The sequence below is a fragment of the Gymnoscopelus braueri genome (genome assembly GCF_963280865.1).
Source record: "Gymnoscopelus braueri genome assembly, chromosome: 9".
Classification (NCBI taxonomy): Eukaryota; Metazoa; Chordata; class Actinopteri; order Myctophiformes; family Myctophidae; genus Gymnoscopelus; species Gymnoscopelus braueri.
In genome coordinates, this window is record NC_137610.1 from 40,915,664 (window position 1) to 40,936,296 (window position 20,633).

General features: G+C 42.8%; 1 protein-coding gene across 2 annotated transcripts; it reads left to right on the forward strand.

The window, feature by feature from the left end:
* The first annotated feature begins 319 nt into the window (after positions 1–319).
* Positions 320–20,252, forward strand: cnot4a (CCR4-NOT transcription complex, subunit 4a). 2 transcript variants are annotated; one of them, XM_080438702.1, is made up of 14 exons: positions 320–553; positions 1,976–2,199; positions 3,441–3,638; positions 4,023–4,109; positions 5,306–5,407; positions 6,079–6,204; positions 6,473–6,490; positions 6,869–6,993; positions 7,681–7,890; positions 8,007–8,067; positions 8,825–9,083; positions 10,822–11,319; positions 13,055–13,288; positions 18,165–20,252. In XM_080438702.1, exons 2-14 carry the CDS (start codon positions 2,026–2,028, stop codon positions 18,494–18,496), a joined length of 2,424 nt encoding a protein of 807 aa, XP_080294828.1. In that variant the 5' UTR covers positions 320–553; positions 1,976–2,025; the 3' UTR covers positions 18,497–20,252. The 2 variants fall into 2 exon arrangements, with proteins under 2 accessions (XP_080294828.1, XP_080294829.1); XM_080438703.1 differs by lacking the exon at positions 6,473–6,490.
* Positions 20,253–20,633: the final 381 nt, after the last annotated feature.

Below are 20,633 nucleotides of genomic sequence, written 5' to 3' on the forward strand. Positions count from 1 at the left end.
CGTCGCATCAGCTTGCAGAATAGTTTTTTATACATTATGAACTTGTGAAATGGGACATTCTGCACAATGAGTAGGCCTACGTTTACTGTCGGTACTTTTTGGTACATTTTGATACCAATACTTTTGTACTTTTACTCAAGTAAATGTAGAGTCCCATGCAACTCTGTAACTGCAATAACCTTATAACTCTAGTCTATGGTAATAACCCCTACATTTATATTTAACTAGAAACTCCATTTCCCACAAGGCACCGGCTCGTTTTGGCGCAGCCTCAGTTACATGATTGACTAGTTGCCCCATTCCCTCCTCCCTACTTTAAAGCTAGCTAAGATGGTGGTTTGAGCGTCAACTGTCTCCTCAATAACCAAGACAAGAAAAAACATCCCTGGAGCTCTTAATAATCACATCATAATCAATAAACCTAACTTCATCTTAAGGGACTATACTCATATTATAATCGTTGGACATCAACAGACAGCACTGGGCTTAAAGCAGAGCAGTCCCCACCCAGTTTGGTGTGACTCCCTTTGGTGTGGAATCCTCTAAGCTAAGGGTAAGTAACGTTAACGTTAGCACAAAATGCTAAATATGGGCTAATATCTACGTAGCTTTTAACTGCCCGCGATAAGTAGAGAAAGTGGTCTGTGTCTCTGTGATCAGTGTGCACCAGCCAACACAGCTGTTAGCAGTAGCGTTGATGTCAGTGGTTTATACAGTGAACCCGGGTAGCTAACATGCTAACTACTTTACTATACTGTAGGTTAGCTTGTGTACTACTAGGCCGCAGCAGCTAGGCGTTAAGCCTATGCTTCCCAAATGCTAACCGTTTAGCCTCAACATCAAGCTGTCACTTGTTATTATTCAGACGAGAACGGCTGTCATGCGACGTACTACGTGTTTCTGATTGACACGGTAACATCTAATAATGAATATGTGTGCGTTTTTCTAACGCTGGATGGATGTTGCGCTTGTGTTTTGGGTACTTAGAGCCGGCTTCTATCACTTAGCCTAAACCCCACCACAGCTTCACTGACATCTGTCATGATCTGCCGTCAGATTGTGTTGTGGAGCAGCTACCAGCATACTGGGATCTACTGGGATCCAGACACCACTTTTACAAGAGATCCATCGTGTTAAAGAACCCAGAGAGGCTCCCAAAGCCATCTTTCATGGCTGGTTTGTTAGTTTATTAGCTCATGTTGACAGCTGTTTGGGGGGCTATTGACAGTTCCTTGTTGTTGTCATCATACAGTAGTTGTAGCCTTGGATCAAGACTATCATAGATGTATTTTATCTGAGTCAGACTTTTAAGTCAGACTCGATAAAATATGTCTATGATAGTCTTGATCCAAGGCTACAGTGGTTGATGTTATTGTGTGGCTTAACTGACTGTCATGGAGTTTTGCTGCCATCACATAAAAATCAGTCTGTCATCAGTCACCAGCCTAGTGTTCACCTCACAGCAGCTCATATTTTTTTGTGTGAGTGTTGCATCGACACGGCTCGCATTGTTGTCTGTGCCAGCTTATCCTCGGGTAACCCCATGGATTCTGTTACTCAGAGCATTCATGATGATAACTCCTGCGTGCTTCAGCATCGCTATTGGCCATCACCCCTTTATGTCTAATTGAGGGTTGCATCACTGATATGTCTGGAATTTAAGTACACAGCCCATGAGAGAACTGCATTTGTCTCTGTTGACAGTTTATTGTCACATTGTTGACCTTGATGGTCTAATGCATTTTCTCCCCAAAGGCTTTAAATTCCACCCAGCCAATTAACCACTTAAACCGTTTATTCTTTGTTAGCTGCTATTTTGCCGAATATTTTTATTCGCTTACAAGGAAATTATGGAAATGTGGATAAAGACAATAAATTAAGGGGATTTTATTCGACAACAGCAGATTTATAATTGATTGTTCTGTGCTAGGGCTTCGTTACTCTGCTTCAGTGTTGCCTGTACTTTTGTTTCCAGCCCGTAGCTCTGTGATCGGCTTCAGAATCCACACTTTGCCGTGCCATAGGATGTCCAGCAGCCCCGAGATGAAGGATGACCCCATGGAGTGCCCGTTGTGCATGGAGCCGCTGGAGATAGATGACGTCAACTTCTTCCCCTGCACCTGCGGCTACCAGATCTGCCGCTTCTGCTGGCACCGCATCCGCACAGACGAGAACGGCCTCTGCCCTGCATGCAGAAAGGTGAGGAGCAGAAGTTCTGAGGAGACCTGAGGGTCTTCTGAAGGGTGGTTATGGTTTCAGGGCAATGGTAGCGGGCAAAGCAACAAAAGTTATCACGGAGATGTTCGTGTATCTAGATGAGTTTACCAGCTATGGTGGAGTACCACCACCTTGTTGTTTCCCCCCTCCCACAGTGGATGGTGGAGTCACAGAAGTAAAGGGCCTGAACTCTAGTCAACATTATGACGAGGTAAATGGTTACATAGACTAGAGTGCAAAAGAAAACAAATGCTACGAAATAAGGAAACCAGGTAAACATAAAACCTAGAAACCGTATCTATATAACGTTCTTAGCCTGTGTGGTCAAGCACTGTCCATCTAAATAATATGTATATATCTGTATAGTATAACTGCTGGTAAACTACCACCTTAAAACAATAAAATAATAGGCGACAAGAAATTATGAAAGGAATGAGGAGTGCTAGGGGGCGATGTGAAGTCTCCTCCATCATTGTCCACTTCTTAGTTAGTTAGTTAGATATTTATTTCAGTCATGATTTTCAACAAAACAGTTGAACATACAGTACAACTTTTTAAACAAAACAGTTGAACATACAATTGACCGAAAAGGTATGGGCTGAAGCCGAAGCTTATTTTGCCCACCTTTTTACCATTTAAAATAAATTGTCAAAGTAGCATAAGAGCAAACAAAAGAAAATGAACAAACACAGAGCTTCAAATATTACATTTCAGAACAGACGAAACAAAAAGAAACAACAATTTGATTAGTTTACAGTAAAACAGTAAACGGTTTGTTTATAACTTTTTCTATTTATCTTATAACAATATATTTTATCACTAGCAGCATTTATACCTATTCTATTTATTTATAAACTTTATCCTTCCTATTGTTAAGTTACTTGACGCTACACTTTCCATATATATGAAGTGATTGCTTCATACATATAATAATATATGCACTCAAATACACTCTCTCCTGGTCTGAGGCCAGGAGGGAGAACAAGAGTCTAGGGCACTTGGAACTTTTGCCAGGGTATCGTAGGGAGGGGAGCAACAATCGTCCTGAGTGAACTGATCTAAGTGTGCGGGAAGGGATGTAGGGGTGGATCGAGTCCCGAAGGTAAGGGGGTGTCATGTCCTTGATTCCCATGTTGTTTGGGAAGGCGTGTAGGGGTGGATCAAGTCCCGAAGGTAAGGGGGTGCCATGTCCTTGATTCCCATGTTGTTTGTGCTCTGTCCAGCCGTACCCGGAGGACCCTGCTGTGTACAAGCCCCTGACACAGGAGGAGATCCAGAGGATAAAGAACGAGAAGAAGCAGAAGCAGAACGAGAAGAAACAGAAGGTGACGGAGAACCGCAAGCACCTGGCCAGCGTGAGAGTGGTCCAGAAGAACCTGGTGTTTGTCGTGGGTCTTTCGCAACGGCTCGCAGACCCCGAGGTGAGTCAAGAGCCAAGGCGGTTTGACAATTGACTGACAGTAGCATGCGAGAATCTGTTGCTGGTTTCGTTTACATTTGGACACGTATTATCTCTCGTCATTTTGTTGCTAGTGTGTGTGATTGGGACATTGGCAAGCTGTTTGTTGTCGGTATCATCAGCCTCATCTGACAGCCACATATGATGTAAAAGCATTTAGCACTTCAATAGTAAATGACTTGCAATGCATGTGTAAAAATCTATTAGCGTCAACATTTCACTGGAGCCTTCAGTCGGCCTCAAGCATAAAGTTTGTTTGTGTGGAGGATTATAACAATACACAGTGTATCCTATCCAGACTTTGTTATAATACAAATTGTATCTCTTTTTTTCCCACATTACACAGGTTCTAAAAAGGCCAGAGTACTTTGGGAAGTTTGGGAAAATCCATAAAGTGGTCATTAACAACAGCACATCATATGCTGGTTCACAGGTAAGATGTTTGGAGTCTTCCTTTTTGCTCCTACAGTATATGACTAGAATTTAACATTTAGGCATTTATGCAGATGCACTTATCCAGAGTGGCTTACAAAGTAATCAGAGTAAATGGCAGGAGTCAACAAACGACAGGGTAAATGGTCTTGTAAGTAGAGTGCAAAGGAAAAAGTGCTACAAAGTAACTAGGATACCAGGTAAACATCAGACCTAGCATCTGTCTAAACCATTGGTTATCAAAGTGGGGTCCGGGGACCCCCAGGGGGCCTCTGGGGGGGTACCAGGTGGTCCCCAGCAAAATTAATTAATATAGCGTCAGTCTTTTTTTGGGGGGGGGGGGGGGGGCGTTTATGCCTTTATTTATAGGACAGTAGACTGACAGGAAATGGGGAGAGAGATGGGGAGTGACACGCAGCAAAGGTCGTCGGGATCGGGACTCGAACTCGCAACACGCTGGCATTGCAGCCTAGGGTGCCTGGACCGCCACGCTGCGCCCCAGGGGCATCACATATACCTCTAACCATATTTTATACTTTTGCTATTAAAAAATAGCAGATATGCAAGCTCAAAACACGGCACAAAATATTTTTTAGATGGGGGGGGTCCGCAGACAAATACTTGGCCGCGGACAAATACATATCTAAAAATGTTTTCTAAATCCTAACAGTATGTTGCTATATCAGTGGTGCTCCAACTTTTCCATGTCAATGAGCCCCCAAATTATATGTATTTGGCCACGGACCCCCCCCCCCCCACCTCAAAATATTTTGTTCCTGGGACCCCCCCAGAAGCAAAGATAACATAAAAAATGTTTGCTGTAAGAAATGTATATATTCAAAGATTTGCACACATTTTCCACGATTTAAAAAACAAATCTACAGATCTACAAGCTCATAGCGCAGCACTCGATGCTGTGCTGTGAGCTTATAGATCTGCTATTTTTGAACAGCCAAAGAAGTCTGCTATTTTCGCCTAACGTTACCCTCAGAATAGGGATGCTAGGGTTCAAGTGGTTAATGTAGTAACTCTGAGGACCCCTTGTTGAAGACCCCTGGTCTAGGACGCTTGGGGCGTTGGCCAGAGTGCCGTGGGGAATAGAAGGGATGGACAGGCGTCCTGTGTTAGCTGAGGGCTGAAAGTCATATTGTCTGCTGGGTACACTTGGATGAATACTTTTTTTTCTGTCGTTCACAGGGGCCTAGTGCAAGTGCTTATGTTACTTACATCCGCTCTGAAGACGCCCTACGAGCAATACAGTGTGTGAACAATGTGGTTGTTGATGGTAGAACACTCAAGGTGAGTTTTAACATACTACTTTTTGCTTGATTTCCTGTCTTTGTATATATTTGATGTGGTTCTTTTGTATATTGTCAGCAGCAGAGGTTATTGGTAACTTTGCCTTGCTTGTTTCCTTTTTGTTACTTGAGCCGTGAAGTGACAGTAAAACTATTGTGATGAGGCTGTCTTGTGTGTGTGTGTGTGTGTGTGTGTGTGTGTGTGTGTATATATCACTTTCCACACAGTAACAATGCACTGTATCATTGTCAAATCACAACAGAAGGCCATGAAACTTCATATTCCGTATTACAGCTCTAACTCAAGAACTGACATGTGGTGCACCGTGCAATTTATGATACAATTTGATGGCTCAAGAAGGTCAATTATTGATTCAAATGTTGTTAGGATTTATTCATCGTAGAATCAGACTTATTGCATTTGAAAGCTTGTCTCAATATGTTTTTTAGGACACAGGGTTATCTGGTAATGAGCCACACTGCTTAATACTTGTAATTGTTTGCGCGTTGTGTCGCACACCAGAGATGGCTGATCTATAAGCTCACAGCGTGTTGCGCTGCGCCACGTTGTGAGCTTGTCGATTGGCTGTTTCAGTTAAGTGACATTGCGCGCAACAAAGTACATCAAGCCATTTTTTCACGGACCCATTATCTCTGTATTCTGTCTTACAGGCTTCTTTAGGGACAACAAAATACTGCAGTTACTTTCTCAAAAGTATGCAGTGTCCCAAACCAGATTGTATGTATCTACACGAGTTGGGGGACGAGGCAGCTAGTTTTACTAAAGAGGAAATGCAGGTAAGACATTTAGGCCCTCTTCTTCACTGTTAGTTGTTCCTTGTCTTATTTTGTAGGGAAGGTTATCACCAGGGACCTCACGATTCGGTTTGATCCCGATTTTTGTTGCGATTCATTGTGATATTTATAAAACCTTCATCAACCAATCAAAGTTCAGGTAGCTTTGGCTACCAGAATGTCAAAAGAATTGTGATTCTTGGCATTAAAGAATCGATACAGATTGTCATCCTAATGAGATTTTTCCTCCACTCCTATTTAACCCATTCAGCCCGGGAACCCCCTATACGTAACTATACCTTTCAATCTGGGAACCACTTTTGGGTGTTGTTGTTGCTATGTACATTATATAGCAACATACATTTATTTTTAATGTTTTAATAAATATTTGAAGTTTTTCAGAACACTTAGGTCAGGATTTAGAAGGTGTTTTTAAAATCGGCCTCAGGTCTAAATGAGTTGAAAGCAGCTTCACTCCACCTGGGCAGTTAGCGGTGTGGTTTTATTAATTGAAATCAATGAACAATAAAGACTTAACATATTTGAACTGATCACCATTCTTAAAAAACCTTGGGGTTGGGGTTTGCCACCTTTCAAGTATAACATGGTAACAAAATGGCCACCATGTGAATATGGTCAGTGATCATGTACCGTTTGTACTGTTTAGGCGGGGAAACACCAAGAGTACGAACAGAAGCTTCTCCAAGACCTCTATAAGATGAACCCTAGCTTTCTACAACCCCCAACATGTGCAACAGAGAAGTCAAAGAGTAAATCCAACGCTACACAGAGGTATGTTACTCTTCTTTCTTTAATTCCTGCTTATTTTTAGTTTTTGAGTGATTTCTATCTAACCTACACACGTTACTAATTAATTGAAATCTTGGCCAATAACCAATTATTTCTGTGTTCGTATTGACGGATATCGATACTGATACTGATATTGCAATACAAGTTTCCACCAGTAGGGTTTACCTTACTTACATCTGTTACACTTTAAAGATGCTGGATGCAGATATTTAAAAAAAACTGTGCTTAGTTATGACCTGAATAAGATCTACTGATCCCATGATTCGGTTTTAAATGAGCTGCGATAGACGGTAGAAGTGCTTTATTTGAGATATGATTGAAATATGCTTTACAATCATTCTTTCATAAATATAGCACTCCTCTGCACCACTGATGTGCAGAAGAACGCTATATTTTGGAATATCAGATCAGGTGACTTACAAAATTTGGTATGAAACGATTGTGTCTTGTTTCCTTCCTCGCATAACTGAAGCTGAACAGTCACATTTTGTTGTCACACCACACCGCCGCCATTGTCTCTCCTGTAGGTAGCACAAACCGTTTTTCCACAAACACATTGTGGTTGGTAAATAATGCGGTCATCATATCTGTAATCGTTTTCCAAATGAATAATGTTTAGATGTTTTTGTCACGATGCAAATTATGAACGAAACTCGCGTTGTGCTACAGAACCAACGGCGGCACCAGTAAAGACGGGTGGCCGACACTGTCGGGGCATGGTAAATTGGCCAACGGGCTTTCAGACGACCGCAAGTCCCCTCTGCTGCTAGACTGCTATCTAGACCAGGAAGGCATTACTTCAGATGGCCTGGATACAGAGCTGGGGATGGGACAGAGTACTGCCTTGTCCCCCTTCTCCTCCAACTGTGACAGTAACAGGTACTGCAAACCGCAACTGTGCATGAAGCGTTCTGACGGTATCATTTCTCATAGCATTTTTCCTCACTTTATACTTATCTGTGTGTGCATGCGTGTTTGTTTCTTTGTCTCTCCAGTCCCAGTGATAAACCTCCAGAATCACACAGTATGGTGAACGGGTTAGAGACTTTACAACAGGTAACAGAAATAATATCTAAACCTACTAACTTGTCTCTCTGATTTAATCTAACTTAAGAGGTGATCGTGGGCGGGTTTGTTAAATGGTGTACAAGCAGAACAGAATAAAAAAAATATCTCTTCTAAAAGCTTTGCCGAAGGAATTTAGTAGCATCTGAGATCTTCGGAGGATAACAGAAATGGACAGAAATAATTGATGCAAGATAAGAGTTAACTAGGACAGTAGACTCTCTTCTCAGACAATGGCATCTTGCCATTGCACAAGTCCTTCAGTGGAGTGGAAGAAGGCCTCAAATGGCCTTTTATTTTCTTCCCTTGTTAACCCATTCAAACCGGGAACGCACTTTATCCAAATGTTATGCTTTGGCTATTAAAAAATAGCAGATATACAAGCTCATAGCGTGGCACTGAGTGCTGCGCTATGAGCTTGTAGATCTACATTTTCTTTGCTTCTGGAACAAAATATTTTGAGATGGGGTCGGCGGCCAAATACATATAGGCCTAATTTTGGGGGCCCTTGCATGAAAAAGCACCACTGATATAGCAACAATCGTTTTTCAGAAAACTGTTAGGATTTAGAAGACATGTGTAGAATCGGTCTCAGATCTAAATGGGTTAATTTGTCATGTTTTTATTCAGATTTTATGTAAAGCATTAAGTAAAGTAGGTCTTAAGTGGTCAAGAGAAAGATTCTCATGAAGGTTTCTTGCTCTCTCTTTCTTTCTTTCCTCTTCTGTCAATCCCTCCCATCATGTAGATATCGAACAGTGACTCCCCATCCCCTCCTCCGGGCTTGACCAAGCCCAGCCTGGTGGTCCCCATCAGTGTGTCAGACCTCATCGCCCGCTCGCCCTTTGAGGGTGCAGCGGCCGAATCCCAGTCGCTCTTCTCCGACAACAGTAACTTCAGACACCCCAACCCGCTACCTGCCGGCCTGCCCCCCTTCCCCAGCTCCCCCCGCGGCGGCAGCTCCGACTGGCCCATGACCCCCGAACCACAGAGCCTCTTCACGTCAGGTGCGTCCATGTTGTTGCTTGTTAACGCAACGGGGGCGGGGGGGGGGTGGGATTTTGTTGTAAATCTCTTCATCGTGTTACGATAGTCCTCTTTTCCGTGCTCGGAAAAAGTGCAGTGGTTCCCAAACGACGAGAGACGGTTCCAGGTGTGCCTTTTTTTTGACAACCACACATTATTATTGCAATATACTATAAAAACTATTAAAAAAAAGTTAAAACTTATTTCTTCATATATCAATACTTTGTGCACACTCATTTCCCAATACAGAACCAATTTTTTTTACCCTAAAAATACATTTTAACCACTTACAAGCTGGCATCCCTATTTTGGGTATGTCATTACTGGTGAAAATGTAACAATTTTAACTTATTATCTTCGCCAGGCTGGACAGCCTAATTTCGCCGTGTCCGTGTGTCTGTCTGTCAGCCTGTGAACAGCTAATCTGCAGCATCCTGGACCGACCGGTGTGAAACTTTGCACACACACTCCCAGGAGGCCAAGGAAGAACCGCCAAACCCAAATTTGTCAAATTGGCCTCATGGTGGTGCTAAGAGGTCACTTCTAATTTTGTCCTGAAACAGTAGGTTATACAATCGATTCCTTTCCTCCTGGAGTCTTTGGATCATGATGCAATGTAGGCCCTCGTCATTTGTGCCAGACTAGATTTTCTGCCATTTAGCATTTTCTTCTCACACTTTTTACTACTACAGATTTTGTAATAAAAACTCGCACAAATCGGTACACATTATCTCCGGAGTCAAGTGATCAAGATGTATCAGTCAGATTCTTTTTATATTCCATTCCGATTGGCTATGATTGACTTCCAAAGTTTGCACCTATGATTGACTTCCAAAGTTTGCACCTACAAGTTATCAATGTGTCACATGGTAAGTGGTCAAACTTAAAGGTAGGGTAAGTGATTTGCAATTATTCAAATAATTGCAAAATGGGTCTATGTTCTGGTGCTCGTTACTATAGAGTGTCCTGTCCATATAAAGAGTCTCCACGTCTCTCCAGCTCTTTATAAAACAGAAAATGTATTTTGTAGTTTTTTTGTTTTTTTTTGTAGTTTCATTTCCAATTTTATCCAACCAGGACAGAGAACTCAATCAGGATATAGATTAAACAAGTGAAATTGGAAGTGATGACACTAAGAAATGAGCAGACACATTTTTTACTGGAACACTATACAAATTAAGCTTAAAAATGGGTACTTTCTCCTGATTGGCTGAGATTTTGACACCTACCGAAAAATGTATTTTCTGTTTATTAAAGAGCTGGAGAGACAGGGAGACATCTGTTACTGAACAAACACTCTATAGCAATGATTACTATCAGAATATAGTATTTTAACCTTTTAACAAAATACTTTTTGTTTTAACCAAAAAATATCACTTACCCTACATTAACATGTACAGAGTGACAAGTGTGATAACACGTGTTATATGAGATTTTGACCTGCCCTTTGGTTTATCTTTGGCACAGAAAGTTTGGAAAACACTGCTCTCGTGTCAAGCAGGCTAAATGTGATATCTTCATTCTGGTATCAGCTGTATATTTGTAGATTGATTACCATCGTCCCAGGACTGTGGCTTTTAACCATTGCATTGCTATCGGTAGCTTTTGATGGACTGTGTGGGCTCAGCATTTATACTGACTGAGGATGCTTATTCTGTTGTTGGACTTATCGTACTTATTGTACTGAACTAATGCTTAAAGCCTCCTCTCTCCTCTCAGACACAATACCAGTGGCATCCTCCACAGACTGGCAGGCGGCCTTTGGGTTCGGCTCCTCCACCAAACAGCAGGACGACGACCTGGGTTTCGACCCCTTCGACGTCACCCGCAAGGCGCTGGCCGATCTGATCGAGAAGGAGCTGTCGGTGCAAGACCAGAGCCCTCTGTCTCCAGGGTTCCACCACCTCGGCCCCAGCCTGCTGCCCCCCAACATGAACCCCAATGGCGCCTTCAACTTGCGTGGCCCCCCACGCCTCCCCCTTCACCACAGAGTCTATAGCTCCTTCAGCTTCCCCGGCAGTCACAACAGCCAGGGCAGTCATCATCATCAGCAGCAGCAGCAGCAGCAGGGGTCCAGACACCCCTGGATGGCGATCCCCTCATGCAATAACCTCACACACTTGAACCACTCGTCCAGCGCCTCTTCACACAGTAATTTCCTGGACCTAAATCTGCCCCCTCAGCACAGCACAGGACTGGGAGGCATCCCCATCTCAGGTACCAGCACCGCTGGATCCGCACTTCACCGTGTTAATCAATTAACAACCTTTTATACAGTGCACACACAAGCTAATCCATCGTGGCACACCAGAGTATTGAATGTCAAAACACACATGTGGCAAGCAAGTAAAGGCCCAGCTGGCTTGTTTTGATGTACTTAGATTGCCCTCACACTCGCAGGGGAATGAAACGCAACCTGAATGCAGATTCAGTTCCCTGCCTGGCCACAAGTTGGCGAACAAACCAACTTGGGAGACTGACCCATAACCACTTTAAAGGGGATGAAGCTCCAGGCTGATTTTGTAGTTCGTTTTCCAGTTCAGCAGATTAAAAACATGGCAGGCTAATAAAGCATGCACATTTATTAGTATAGCACATTTCAACAAAGCAATTCGAAGTGCTTTACATAAAACATCAAGCATGAAGACATCAAGAGAGAGTATAATAAGCACATTATACTAGGACCTTTTGAAAACATCCAAAATGAAAAGCAGAAACACAACAGAAAAATTAGATTAAAATTACATAAGTGATTAAAAAAACTGTAGAGGTATATAAGAAAAGGGTATATAACAGTAAGCAACACAGCTGCAGCTAATACAATTAATAATGTGTGTGATTTAGTTGTGACCAGAGCCAATGTGCGAGCATAGACAGTAGCCAATGGTGTTGTCAATGCACATTGGGCTAAATCTAACACCCTTTATTTAAAGCTACCCTCTAAACTTAGCTGTTCTACACCGGAATCGAACTCTGGTGTCCTGCGTAAGTGCTGACATTTTGACCACTGAGCTACTAGAGCCTGCTTGCCCAGGGGAGAAATTGAATTTTGACCTTCAGAAAGTATCACTAGTCAACTATTGTGTCAAACCAGACACGGGATCTAAATGTCTCAATAGAAGAGGTATTAATATACTCAAAAATAATTAGTAATCACTAAAACAAAGTTAAATAGTAGAGCTTTAATTAGATTAGCTGCAGCTGCCTTGAATACAGCCTGACATGTTTTTTTTTACCCTGCTGTAGTTTTCAACCTGAACTGGAAAAGAAACTACTAAATCAGCCTAGGGTTTAATCTCCCTTTAAGCCCTATGTTATACTAATAGCCGATGTACAAGCTCACAACACGTTGCTTGCTTTGTGAGCTTGTAGATCTGCTATTTTCACTATTTTTGAAACATTTGAAAGGTGCAGTAAGTGATGTTTATTTGTTAAAATAAGTGTTATCTGTGTCACTTTTATGCCCATATATGGTGTTCTATGTTAGGCATGCCCAAATGCCAAATCTGGAGTATAGGCTAGTCTATGATGTCAGTACTAAGAAATCATAGTGATGACATCCGGGTATTCCAGTTTGCTCTTTTGTCGATATTTTTTCGTGATCCGCTGATCCGACCGACTTCCCACTCGGCGTGTCACACCCTCGGGTCCGCGGCGTTACGCACTACGAGTTTGAAGTCTGTCAGATCGGCGCCGGCGGTTCTGGACAACCAGATCTCCATACATGGGGATATCTGTCTGAACCCTCGGTTCTGGGCAACCGCCTATCTGACCGACTTGACGCTGCACTTCTCTCCCTTGGGTCCTCAGCCACGTGTGTCGAGTTTGAAGTCGATCTGTAAACTACAGACGTACAGAGATTTAGTATATTTATAGTAAGATGATGAAACGTTTCACCTGTAATGACATGCCCAATTAAGTGGTTTACCCTTCTCCTTGCCTTTCTCTGCAGAAAACAGTGCTTCTATAGACGGCTTAAATGTGAAAGAATGGCAGGACGGCCTGAGAGCTCTGCTTCCCAACATCAACATCAACTTTGGGGGCCTTCCAAACTCCTCGTCCTCCTCATCGTCCTCATCCTCCAACAGTGTTAACCACCTCGGCGGGCCAGGAGGACCGGCAGGTATCTCGCACAGCCTCAGCTGGGACGGCACAGCCAGCTGGATGGACCCAGCTATCATCACAGGTAGAGTGATGACACCCATGATTTAGATATCGACCGTTAGATATCGCCACATATTGTCATAAATAATGAGAATTAAACACATTTACAAAGGTTTAAAGGTGAATACTACCCATTTTCATTTATGTACCTTAGGGCTGAAAAGAAAGAGAAACAAATAAGAAAGAGTTCCCCACCTTCTGTGCAGCCTAGAACCGGAGAATCGATTTTGTTATGGGTCATGGGATCAATGACAGACGGAAAATGTAGTCTACACCCTCATTCTGGAAAGCATCCCGCCATACCTGGCTCTGATCGACTTTCTGTCAGGAAGGGGACAGGGGGTGGGGCCAGGCTCAAATAGCATACAAAACCATGATGGAGCAGGGATCTCGATAGCTCAGTGTGTTAATACACTAGGGGCCCTATCTTGCCATACCCCTTATCCCTAAACGTCTTTGCCATTTTTGGGCGGTGTAGCCGCCCCTATAAGTGGGGTTGCGACACCTCATTAGTACACCCTTCGCTGTACTGTGATTGGCTCATAATTAGTACACCCCTAGCATTAGTACACCCCTAGCTGTACTGCGATTGGCTGACTCTATTGGCTGACTCTATTCAGCACTGTGATTGGCTAGCGAGACACATGATGAAACTAATAACCTATAAATAGAACTATGCACTTCAAAAAAACACTTTTTTTTAAAGTGAGCACTGTGATGACCACACCGCCCACTTCACACTGGGTGTGATTTTTTTTTTTTTACTATTTTAAAATGTTTTTAAAAATGTCTACGTTTAGGGATAAATAAAAAATCTTTTATTTATTTATTTTGACTGCAAAGCATGTTACGACAAATTTTAGTGTGAGGTAAAGATTAGGCAGGTTTAGGCATAGTTTTTGTGAGGTTAGGGTTAGCTACTGCACAATGGAAAAAGGTTAACAATATTTGGGAGTTTCCATAGAGGAAATGGTTGCTATGAGGTTGCTACCCTGTCACATGCAACAGTCTAATTGGTAGAGATGTAACGATACAAATTTTTCCTTCCTGATACCGATTCATAACTTGCGTATCTGTCGATACCGAGTACCGATCCGATACCAGTGTGTAATTTAAAAATAATATAGGACAGTGGTTCTCAAAGTGGCATCCAGGGACCATCTGAGTTCCTTGAGGGGGTTCCAAATGGACCCTTACATGTCTGTAACTCAGAGAGTGTACAAATGGAACCAAATGGACCCTTACGGGTCCATTTGTACACTCTCAGAGTTATGGGGGTCCTTGAAATTAAAAAGTTTGAGATCCACTGATCTAGGAATAAATAGTAAAATAATCATGTAAATAGTACAGTATGAGTATAAAGCAGTAGTGCAAAAATAATTGATGACTGTAAATGAAATATCATCATGTGAGTGATAAATTACATGGTATTGGAATGGCATAGACTTTTTCACTACAGTGCCAGAATCTTCCCCAGCAAAATAATTAGCATAACTTGCTGGACTGGCAATGGGAGAGGCCGTTTTCACATGCCCGCCTTGGCAGCAAAAGTTCTGGTATTGCCTGATAAGCCACTGTTTTCATTTGTTTATTTTCTAACGGTATGGAACTTTGTACTCGCACGAGAGGTGACTGTAAGCATGCAAGACTAAATTTAATCAATCAAAAGAACAGAGGATTAAGCGAGGAATAATCTTTCTCTCTCTCTTGCAATCATTCATTTTCACGGGGACGCAGGGTTAACAGGTGGAGTTGGCAGATCTGTTTCTAGCTGGCCTAAAATCTCATGTCCAAAACTACAAACTTATCTTGAAGTGTCAACTTAACCGCTTTTTAAACGGCCACTTATTAAATCATATCGTTAAATCAACGATATGGCGAGGAAGGAGCGGACAACGGAGAGTGGAATTTGTGTGCGTGTGTGTTTTCTGCGCCGGCTGTCAGTGAAAAGAGGAAATACATGAATTCCAAAATAAACCTATTGACTAGTCATCATGGGGGGTTTTATTCTGAAGTTTCGCTCCCAGCTCCAGGAATTGCACCCGCTTTTTCCACCAGGCTTGGGCAGACGGCTGTGTTGTTGAAGGACAATGGACACTCGCTTATGAGAGACAACAAAAATATAACCTGGCGAAAACAGTTGCGTGCATTAGCGCTTATGAGGATACAGGAATTTGTCAGTAGAAATGTCTAGTTTGATAATTCACAACTACTACTACTTTTGTTTTTCTAAATATAAACTTTCACGACAGCCTAAGTACAAATATAATTTATGAAAAGGCTACTACAGTGAAGTCAGATTTTTTACTAATAATCTATTAGGCTACTTACTGTATGTACGTTATTTTTATGTACGTTACAAATTGTATCATGAGTAAAACAGCTAGTCCTTGGGCCAGACCAGATATTGGTACCATTAGTGGGCAAAACCTTACCTATACTAAATTGCTTATACTATAAACAACATAAACTTTATCCATTATAAGTCAATTAATATATGAAAGCCTTTCCATAGGAGTAATCTTGAAACTAAACGACGCAGTGACTAGGGGCGTCGCCAAGTTGAAGTTACCACGATCCGGTGGGAATCTAGTTGAAGCTATTTGTTGATACTCGTTTGTGGCCGTCCAAAGAAAGTGAAAGTGGACAGGTTTTCCTTTTTTTCTCTCTCGCCGGCGGCGTGCATTAGGTGACACTCTCTCTCTCCCTCATCCCATTATGCTTTGAGCTGGCACATGCAGGCATTTCTAGCATTAACATCCGCCGAAAGTTCCGCCACACAACATCAGTGGCCGTTTTCACATGAGATGAATTTCAAAATTTCCACTATACTTCCTGCACTTTGGCTATGTGAAAACGGGGCACATTTTAGCCAGTATTGGCACCTTATCCGATACCGATACTAGTATCGGTATCGGAACAACGCTACTGATTGGCCACCACCCATGCTACTGTGTTGCTGCTTCCTGTTCAACTTGACTGCAAAAGCCCTCCAGCTTTTTAATGCCAACACACATCCCCACTAGAGCTGTCCAATAAATAATAGAACGTTGAATTATCGGCGATTAGGTGTAAACTTGCGATTGCAATCAATTGCTTCTGGGGGATTCTACAAATGTCTTCTAAATCCAAAATGTCTGTGTGTGTGTGTGTGTGTGTATAATATTATTATTTTATATTTTTTTGATTTGCAAGCATTTTCGCGATTTAATAAAAAAAAATTGCAGATAATTTTGCAGCTATAAGCTTGAATATCTGCTATTTTTTAATAGCCAAAGAAATCTTAAAATGACACTGATGCGTTCCCGGATTGAATGGGTTAAACACTGTGACATCACTGATGACTTTGTATCCTATATTCTAGCCTTTTTGCCTACCTGCCTCGAGCATTAATACATCCATGCCTGAGCTTGCTATCACTACAAGTGGTATTTTTGACGGTCCCGCTGAAACATTGGTGGGATTTAATGATACCAGTCTGGTAGGCTACATAAGTGGTTTTCAACCTGTGGGTTGGGGGTCCCCACGTGATATTGGGGGGGTCCCCAGATGACAGTGAAGTGACAATTTAATGACTTTTTAGACCTTTTTTTTATACCTCGAAAAGAAAAAGACGAACTATACTATTAACACATCGGGTGCCAAACACGGTCTGAACCGTGTTTGCGCAGAGTAGCGGTCCGGTGCCGAACACGGTCCAGACCGTGAAATATGTCTTTTTGTTTTTTTCGTTTTTCTCCACACGGGCGGGGCTAGAGCAGCTCTGGGAGTACCCATTGTGATCTTGAGAAGGATAGGCCAGATAGATCACCGGAAAAACAAAAACATGGCTGCCATCCACTTCCTGTCTATTTCCTTCTTTAAAACACCTATATCTCCGAATCTGTTTCCGGTGGGGAAAACCGGTCATGCGCGATGCGCGATCCCCCCCCATTGTAACTCGCGAGTGAAATGTTATCGTTCCAGGTTGTAGCCAGGGTCATCGCGCAACATGAATGGATGTTTTTTTTTACATGGATTTGCTCCTCGTGGAGTCTAGAGCTTTAAACAGCAAAGCGCAGTCAATGGGGAGAATGCTGGCACCCAACGTAAGTTGTTATGAAAAAATGCTGGCACCCAATGTGTTAAAAACTGGTCAAACATTGGCCAAATGTTTTAAAATACAAGCTCTCAACGCCTCGCAATGCGAGGCGTTTTTAGCTTGTAGATCGGCTATTTTAACAATATTTATCTGTGGAACCGAGTCAAACAAAATTGAATGCCTCAACAACTCCTACATTCCCAGTCCCCAGTTAAACTATGATTATTTTGGAGGTCACAGCCTGAAAAGATTTGAGATCTACTGGGCTAGATGAGCCGTTATTTAATGTCTGATAATATTCAAGTATAAATGTCAGAGGTTGTAACCCAGGTAAAATAATCGGTCGCTCTGCAGTTGTTTATACTTCGAGACATGAAATAAACATTAGTTCACATTCGTATTGCCGTTTGTAGGCTTGTTCTTGACAATCGGCGATAACGCATTTCTGAGCTCAGTTGAGAGCTCTAATCCCCCTGGTGTGTATCCGTGTCTTGTCTGTCTGACTTACAGTACATAGGCTTGCCTAGTCTTGTTTAAAATGTATTTATAGCTAGGCGATTGCATTTGGATTAGTCAGCAACATGAGTATTATACAGCACATAATGTCTTGTGAGATGGGTTCACACCGAAAAACGAATATTTTACAACCATTTTTGTGAATGATTTCGGCAATCACAAAATTAGGATTTAACACTAAATACCATAGCTTACTGTGACCTTACATCATCCTTCCAGTACTGTTTTGTTAGCTGCTCGCTCAGCCAGACAGTTTCTCCTCTCTCACTCTCTCTCTCACCACCATCTTGCTCCTCTCCAGGTATCCCTGCCTCGGCAGGCAACAGTTTAGACTGTCTCCAAGATGACAACCCACCACACTGGCTCAAGTCACTGCAGGCCCTCACAGAGATGGACGGTCCCGCAAATACAGTGGCAGCCCCCCCACAGCCCCACCACGCCAGTCTACTCGACGCCCACCTCCCCCTCTCCCACCACAGAGCCGCGGGCGGCTGGGCCCCCTACCTGCCCCCACCCACGGCCAATCCCGCCAGTCAGTTCCACACACCCCCCCCAGGCTTCCAGACGGCCTTCAGACCTGCTGGCCAGCCCGCCACAGAGCTGCTACAGAGCGCCGCCGTGGACCGCCACTAGGAAACGCACACGTACACACACAGACTTACAGCAGACGCCCAATCCTCTTTACCCTCCACCACCACTGTATACCCCGAAACCACCCCGTTCACCCACCCAAATACCCCATCTCTGCTCTCCCCTCCCCTGACGCAATATGCACCAATCTGCAGATTATGAAAATTATTAACAAAAATAACAAAGAAGCTTTCTCCCCCAAACCCCGCCCCCCTTCATCCTTCCTTTTTTGTCGACTCTGAAGGCCTGTTTGTTTTCTGGGTTTTGTTCATTCGTGGCACAGTACCCTTTTATGTCTGCTACCATCACCAGTCCTTAGACCATCATCACCAAATTATGGGTGCGAGGTTGAAATGTTCGGAATCATGTTGAAATGTTTGGAATCATGTAGCTAACTGGCGTGCAAAAATAAAACCGTCTAATCAGGAGGAGTGAGAAACTGCAAAGAAACAGAATTAGCTAAAGTGAGGTCTTTTTAAGCAACTAATGATTCAGATGATTTAAGCATGAACAAAATATAATGGTTTGAAGTCGTTGAAGTCACAATTACCTTTTTTGAGGAATGAAGCAAGCTGTGAATCTGCTCTTGAAGCTTTGTCCCAAAGACCCTCATCCTCCCCACTGAAACAGGAGACTGTGAAACGGTTAACCCTCGCAGCAAAGTTCCCCACGATGGTTACGAATAGAGAGAGGTTAGCAAGCGTATGCGCGAGAGAGATAGCAAGTTTTGACACTTGCCGTTATGAAAAAAGGCTTTTTTTCTTAAAGAAGCTAACTTTGCTAATTGGCTAGCGAGAGAAACTAGACGATGCAAGGGGAGTTGAGGGCACAGGCTATGCATGGGTTCCTTCTTAGGTAGAGACAAATGGCTCGCCTGAGACGCCACTTGGCCCAACTTCCCTTTAGTGGAGAGGGCTCCCTGCGGCCCATCCCTATAGAGGGAAGATTTTTCTGTTGTTTTTTTTCTCGCTGAACCTCTGTATCAGAGGATGGAGCGTTGCCTAACCGCAGGGAGCCAGGGCTTTGGGAGTTTGTGGCACATCCTGAGCACTAGGGCTATACAAAATACTAAAAGTGCCACTGTGTGGCACCTACAGTAGGTAGCCTTGACTTGGACAGCCAGCAGCATGGTTGTGGAATGACTTAGATACAGCAAATAGACTGGAGAGCATATTAACTGAGGGTAGCAATAGGGTTAACGTTCAACCCACGAGGGCTTAAACGAGGCCTTAACGTGAAGAGACGAGAGAAAGGAACCAGAGTGATTGGAAGGGGAATAGTGTCATCATGATGGCTTGGGGGGGATGCACCTGTAAAGAGAAATATCTGAATAATGTAACATCGGAAGTTGTATGTGAGTGCACAATGTAAAGGAAGGTGCTGCAAGACATTACAAAGTACTGTAGAAGTGATTCAAGGAGTCATGAAAACCACCTATCGCAGCCTTTTTCTTTGGTGAAGTCTTAACTCTGATCCGTGTTCTCTCTCTCTCCCTCTCTCTCTATCACTCTCTCTTTCTCTCTCTCTCCCTGTCTCTCTCTCTCTCTCTCTCTCCTCTCTCTCATCCCCTGCTGTAACCCCTTATTAAACAGTATTCACCAGATGAACAAGCTCATCTTGGAGAAACAAACCGAACACATTGGGTCCTGCATTGGGTTTTAACACGATTTTGAGAGAAACAAATCAAGGCGCTTAAAGGAAATGAACTGTCCTCTGCAGGTCTGGAAACAACAAATCTTAATTAAAAGTTAAAACTCTTGGTTTGGTTGTTGGCTCTTTTGTCTCTTCATATACCCTCATTTGTGTTATTTTATCCCATGGCCTAAATGACAAAAATGCAGTACCTATTTAGTCATTGGTAACTATATAAATCATAACTACTGACTTTCTAAGCTAAAAGTCTGTTTTGTTCAGCTTGTTATTTGGATTTCTTCCACTAGGGGGCAGATCACTTCTCTGTCAGTGATAAAGCTCTGCAGTCAAACTCCCATCTAGTACACATGAGCTTGCAGAGAATATCAAAATGAGTCCTTCACATATGCAGCGTCAGCTTCCCTGTTAAGATCCCTTATGATTTTCAAAGGCAAGTGCATTAGTTGATGGTGTCAAATCTATGTTTGGATATGAATCCTGAGATCTT